Genomic DNA, 2,631 nt, shown 5'->3' with positions numbered 1-2,631 from the left:
CTGAGTTTCTCAGTATTCAGACAAGCACTCTAAATCAGAAGAGCAGAAACACTTCTACTGCTCTGAACCTCCCATAGTGCCCCAAGCAATCCCAGAAAAGTCCTCCATACTTATCTGGACTATCTCAGCTGTTTTACAAGCATCAGAAAAGAACTAGAAAGCACCATCACAGACCCTACCCAGGCTCTTCACTGTATGTAGTCTAGTGGCTTTCTATTTTTGTTTTGTTTTGTTTTGTTTTACCAATCCAAATCTCAGTTGTAATGACATCTTACAACACAGCCCAACAGGAAAAACAGATAAAAGTGGGCTACTGTGATCGAAGCAGGGAGTAGTACCCGGGTGTCCATCCACTCCACACTACTTTTGGCCCAGAAAGGGCTCCATGGAATGCCTAGACCTCCAAGTAGCGCAATTTCTAAACCACCGTCCTAGACATCACTAAAGGATGTTTGTGCAAACTGCCCACTGAAGAAGAGTATGAGAAAGGGCATCAGGACATCTCGGCATAACTAGAATGCTTGAGCTCTGACTTCGCGTTATTATTTTAAGAATATACTTGATTGGTGTTGTCTCTACTTGGCACTCACAGCCCCTTCCTACTCCAACGACTGGGGCGGTTCCATGGGACCATGTGATTTCCAAGACCTTATTCTTCTGTTATATTTGTTTTACATATTTTTACAAACACCCTTACATTTTTTTCTTTTACATCTAATATCAGAGTGTGGATCCCAATGCTGACCACACTCTGGCCTGTCTCTCCCGCTGATTACAATTACAACTCTGGACAAAACACACACAAATAATATCTGAAGACTCTTAAAAGTAAATGAAATCAGGCAGATTGTGGAGTGGAGTCAAAACTTGAAGGAAGGAACAACACATTTGAGGAAGAGTTTTCTAGTTTTCCCCCTCTTTTCCTGAGGGCAGGCCCCCAGAACAGAACTGCTCAGCAGCAGTGACACAGGCACCCTAAAACTCTGAAAGAAACCTCACTGTTTTGCCCAGAGTAACTGGGAAAAGGGACGTCTGTAGGGCAGAGAGTATCAGAGGAATCCTGGAGAGAAGCGAGCTGGAGAAGAGGATGTCTCAAAACCGTGTACAATACTAGACAAGACCCTAGTTTACGCCTGAGTGGCATATGCATGGGACAGACGCAAAGCAGCACAGAAGAAACTCTGAGAATTGAACTAAGAGTTCAACCACCAGCCAGGCCTCAGACTCAACTCTTAGACATGGAGGTGGTTGAACAGGCCCAAAGCAGCATCAGTAAGATTGGAAACTGAAGTAAGATTGGAACCACTGCCCGCGGAAAGTGACTTTTATTGTTGTTGTTCCCACAATCTGTTTCTTATTTGTTTATTCACAGAGAACCACCCCCACACTGAGGAGATTACTTGGAGTGGGTCATAACTTGGGGCCTGGAGTCTGAAATCTGAGGTACCCTCCTCCCTCGCTTTGTGGCTTAGGTGGGTTCACAGACCAGGCAGAACTGGCGTCTCCTTCCCCATACTGCACGAGGACGGGGGACCTAGGCACAGTGGGGAGGGTTGACTGGCAGGAGGAGGGCGGAGTCCCTGGACTTTCACTTCAGCTGGGGGCTGAGAGTTGGCTAGGAGTGCTGGATGGGTGGGGGAATGAAGGGATTCTTTGGCACTGGGCGAGGGTATCAGCAGGCTCAGTGGGCACTGCTGTGTGTCTTTATTGTGAAAAGGGGAAGGTGACGTAGGCATCATAGCCAAAGAAGCACGTAGCCAGTAGGCCCAGCGTCCCTGCAACGATTCTGGAACGATTTTCTCTCTCAACAAGGACAACAATAGAGGTGACCAGGTAGAGGATGGTGGCTGTGAAGGATCGGAAGAAATCACTCCAAGGCCAGTGAATGAATTGTATCTTGGAAGGCAGGTCACACACGTACATGACAAAGAAGATAGAAGCAATGATCAATTCAATCACCGACAGAGAGGAATATCCTGACGTGGAGGCACTGAAGAGGGTCAGAATCACCAGGCACAAGATAATCTCAGCAGACAGGAGAATTCCCTTTTGGGTGCACAAGAAGTTGGTGCAGGCAGTCCAGCACCTGGGGGCCGAAGAGCGCTGAGAATCTGCCATGGTGTGGGCTACAGTCCCTGGGGGCCCAGAGGATCTGCTTGCAGGTCTTGTCCAGCTGTCTTGCCGTCTAGAAAGTGATTTTAAAAAACTTGTAGTCTGTAGCAGACATAGTAAACAATCTTATGGTTACTGGGGAAAGAGGGTGGGAAGGGATAAATTTGGGAGTTTGAGATTTGCAGATGTTAGCCACTACATATAAAAATAGATTAAAAAACAAACAAGTTTCTTCTGTATAGCACAGGGCACTATATTCAATATCTTGTAATAACCTTTAATGAAAAAGAATATAGAAACAAATATATGTGTGTATCTGCATGATTGGGACATTGGGCTGTACACCAAAAATCGACACATTGTAGCTGATGGTACTTAAGTAAAAAAAATTTTTAATTAAAAAAAAGTCCTTTATCCTTTATTGTCTGCTTTCTATTTTCAACAAGATGATTCAGTCTATCCACATTATTTTCAATGAAGCCATGTTCATTTAGAGGCATTTTAAGAATACAAAATATT

General features: G+C 44.8%; 1 protein-coding gene across 1 annotated transcript; it reads right to left on the bottom strand.

Moving 5' to 3' along the window:
• Positions 1–1,642: 1,642 nt before the first annotated feature.
• Positions 1,643–2,189, bottom strand: LOC135319818 (proteolipid protein 2-like). Its single transcript, XM_064481694.1, has one exon. The coding sequence runs from the start codon at positions 2,116–2,118 to the stop codon at positions 1,705–1,707; it is 414 nt and encodes a 137-aa protein (XP_064337764.1). The 5' UTR covers positions 2,119–2,189; the 3' UTR covers positions 1,643–1,704.
• Between the last annotated feature and the right edge of the window lie 442 nt (positions 2,190–2,631).

The sequence above is a fragment of the Camelus dromedarius genome, chromosome 32 (assembly GCF_036321535.1).
Source record: "Camelus dromedarius isolate mCamDro1 chromosome 32, mCamDro1.pat, whole genome shotgun sequence".
Classification (NCBI taxonomy): Eukaryota; Metazoa; Chordata; class Mammalia; order Artiodactyla; family Camelidae; genus Camelus; species Camelus dromedarius.
This window is presented reverse-complemented; position numbering and strand designations above follow the sequence as displayed.

Excerpts from the sequence above, each read along its gene's own strand:
- LOC135319818 (XM_064481694.1), bottom strand. The coding sequence starts at position 2,118 with ATGGCAGATTCTCAGCGCTCTTCGGCCCCCAGGTGCTGGACTGCCTGC.